Source organism: Atta colombica, unplaced genomic scaffold, assembly GCF_001594045.1.
Source record: "Atta colombica isolate Treedump-2 unplaced genomic scaffold, Acol1.0 scaffold12, whole genome shotgun sequence".
NCBI lineage: Eukaryota > Metazoa > Arthropoda > Insecta > Hymenoptera > Formicidae > Atta > Atta colombica.
This window is the reverse complement of record NW_017259206.1, coordinates 1037427-1040181: the sequence shown is the minus strand read 5'-3', so window position 1 is coordinate 1040181 and position 2755 is coordinate 1037427. Positions and strand designations below refer to the sequence as shown.

Sequence of the window (2755 nt, the reverse complement as noted above, 5' to 3'; positions counted from 1 at the left end):
ACATATAAATTTTCGATATTACATATTACATTATAATTAATATATTATATTATGTTTATTGCTGATAATTAAGAGATTGTTGAATAAATACCCAATCAATTTTTTCTACGTTATTCTCTCTTATGCTCAGTCCAGTGATATTAACAGTATTGTTTCGCATCTCGGTAATAGGTAACATGGATGAATCCTACAATTTAATGGAATAATTATTTTAAAAACTATTTATGCTATATAACTATTTGTTTTATAGCATCGGAGATGCACAAGAATAACATATAGTATTATGCTTTATTTATTTTATTTAATTTTCCTTAAATGTAATTTAAAAAATTTTAATTTATAATCTTTTAATCATCAATCTTTTCAGCTTTAAAATATAAAATACGCATTCGAAAGTTGTTATTGAAATAAAACGTAATACGATACCAAATATGTAATAACGAAGTTGCAATAATCTGCTAGTAAATTGACTTCCTTTGCCTGACGGAGTACTTTCATGATATTTTCCGGCTTAACATCGATAATTATATTGCACACTGGTAAATGACGTATCTTTTTAAGCATTGAGCGATAATCCGGTCCTTCATTAAGCTTCCATACTGTATGTATAATCGGATCCTTGTTGTATCTTTTTAAAGTCAAAGTTTTCTGAAGACGTGACAGTCCTTCGTCAGTTTCGTAAATCGCTACGAATTTTTGCCATTTCATTGAATCAATGACCTCAGCGATAGCCTATAGTTTTGTCGATCAAAAATATATTTCAAAAATGATAAAAATGTGTTTCAAATGTGCAACGTAATGTTAAAGTCACGATTTAACTTGCATCTTACATAAGCAAACTGTGATTCTATTGGGTAATTATTCAATTTAATTAATTAACTAGATTTAGAAATTATCATACAAATAAATTGAATTACTACTTGTACTGTTAAACATGTTCAAGTTATTATAGAGTCTATATCTATATATTTAGCTGCGATTCTTTTAAATTGCGACTAACCTGACTGACTTGTTCACTGGCAGGGAATATGTTTATGGTCATTGATGATGAAGTCTTCTTCTGGTTTTTCTTTCTTTCGTTTTCTCGCCAGACAAATTCAATATGCGGTATATTAAATCGCGCAGCAATGCTTGCAACTATCCTACTAGTATACCGACTTGAAGGCCCGAAAATAGCTGCCACACCTTCCTCAAGAAGTTGACAAGCTATATAGAAAATAATACAATGTCGAATAAATAAATCAATAAATATGTTTAAAATTAGAATAATTGTGTAATGTAAAACCTTCTTCATAAATCTAGTTTTTTTTTTCAATTTCCTTGCATATTTCTCTAAAAAGGAAACTTAAAAAAAGAATAATTCTCTTGTTCTTTTTTCAATTATAAGCATATCTCAAATTTAATACATATGTACATGAAATTGGCTCCCAATTTTTGAAAAAATTAACTTTCTATAACTCATTCGATTGCTCATTGTTCGCATATGTATACACATTTCGAATTTTTGTTTGCATATTTCTATGCTACCCGGGAAAAAATGTTTCATATATAATTATATATAATTATATGAAATTAGAAACAGAAACCGACCGAATTACTGTAATAACATAATATAAGGACTGTCCAAGAAAAAAACCTTCCCACACAAAAACTCACATATCCTCCAAACCATTTAAAAAAAAAACAATTTTTTAATTTAGTAGGCTTTGCAATGAATGTAAGAAACGATTGAAACAGTTAGTTTCGTAATCGCTTTATTCTCAGTTGCAAAATGGCAAGTGAAGTAGAAACACGCAAATCCATAATCAAAATTTTTCAAGAACACCCGGAGTGGAGTTTCATCAAAATCGCGCGGGAGGCGGGAGTTTGCAGGAAAACAGTATCAATAGTCATTAGGCGTTTCAAGAAAGACTTGACTATCAACCGTAAAGAAGAATCTGGAAGGAAAAAGGGTTTTCAGAGTCCAAAAACAGCGAAGAAAGAGGGCATCCGAGGAAATGACCGAGACCACCATAAAAAGTATGATGGAGAGGATTCCAGAAAAAATTAAAAATTTTTGTCAAAAGTAATTTTTAAGAATTTTTTTAAATATAGTTTTAATTGTAATTAAAAGACGTTTCTAAAATGAGTTTGCTTTTGAAAATCGGTCAAGTGGTTTGGAGGATATGTGAATTTTTGTGTAGGAAGGTTTTTTCTTGAACAATCCTTAGTAAAGAACGTCTTTAGGATCGGTCAAAGTTGAAAGTTTCGAATTAGGTTGGGAAAAAAGTTTTTTCGTATTTTTTAATTCAAAATTGTATATATACAATATCTTCAAAAATGAATTAAATTTAAAAAAAGAATTTTAAAGCTTAAAATCTCTACTTTCGAAAGGTTACTATATTTTTTGAGTTTCTGTGAGTTTGGTAATTTTTACATTTAAAAAACTACGAGCTGAAAAGATGAAAAATTTTCTTTTCACTTTGAGGGTCTCTCATATGCCCAAAAAAAAATTTACAAAAATTTCGACTACCTATCGTGAAAGCTTGAAACTTCCCCTACAAAATCATTTTTTTAAAATGTTCCTATAATTTTTTATTTCTGAGTTATTCGTAAGTTAAGTAAAAGAGCATTCTGATTTCGATTGCTCATAACTCCGATAAAAATCATCATACCACAATTTAAAAAACAGATTCTTAAAGCTTAAATTTTGCTCTAGCGAGTGATACAATTGTAACGAAAATTTTGCAAATAAAAAACTTTTGCAAAAAAGTTT

General features: G+C 28.9%; 1 protein-coding gene across 1 annotated transcript in view; it reads right to left on the bottom strand.

The window, feature by feature from the left end:
* The window catches only part of LOC108694380 (glutamate receptor ionotropic, kainate 2-like), a 13854-nt gene that overhangs the window by 6469 nt on the left and 4630 nt on the right, over positions 1–2755 (bottom strand). The window contains exons 3-5 of the mRNA XM_018203810.1: positions 1001–1206; positions 427–732; positions 92–187 (exon numbers count right to left, since the gene is read on the bottom strand). Of these exons, the coding sequence (XP_018059299.1) occupies positions 92–187; positions 427–732; positions 1001–1206 (608 nt within the window). The remainder of the gene's footprint in view (positions 1–91; positions 188–426; positions 733–1000; positions 1207–2755) is intronic.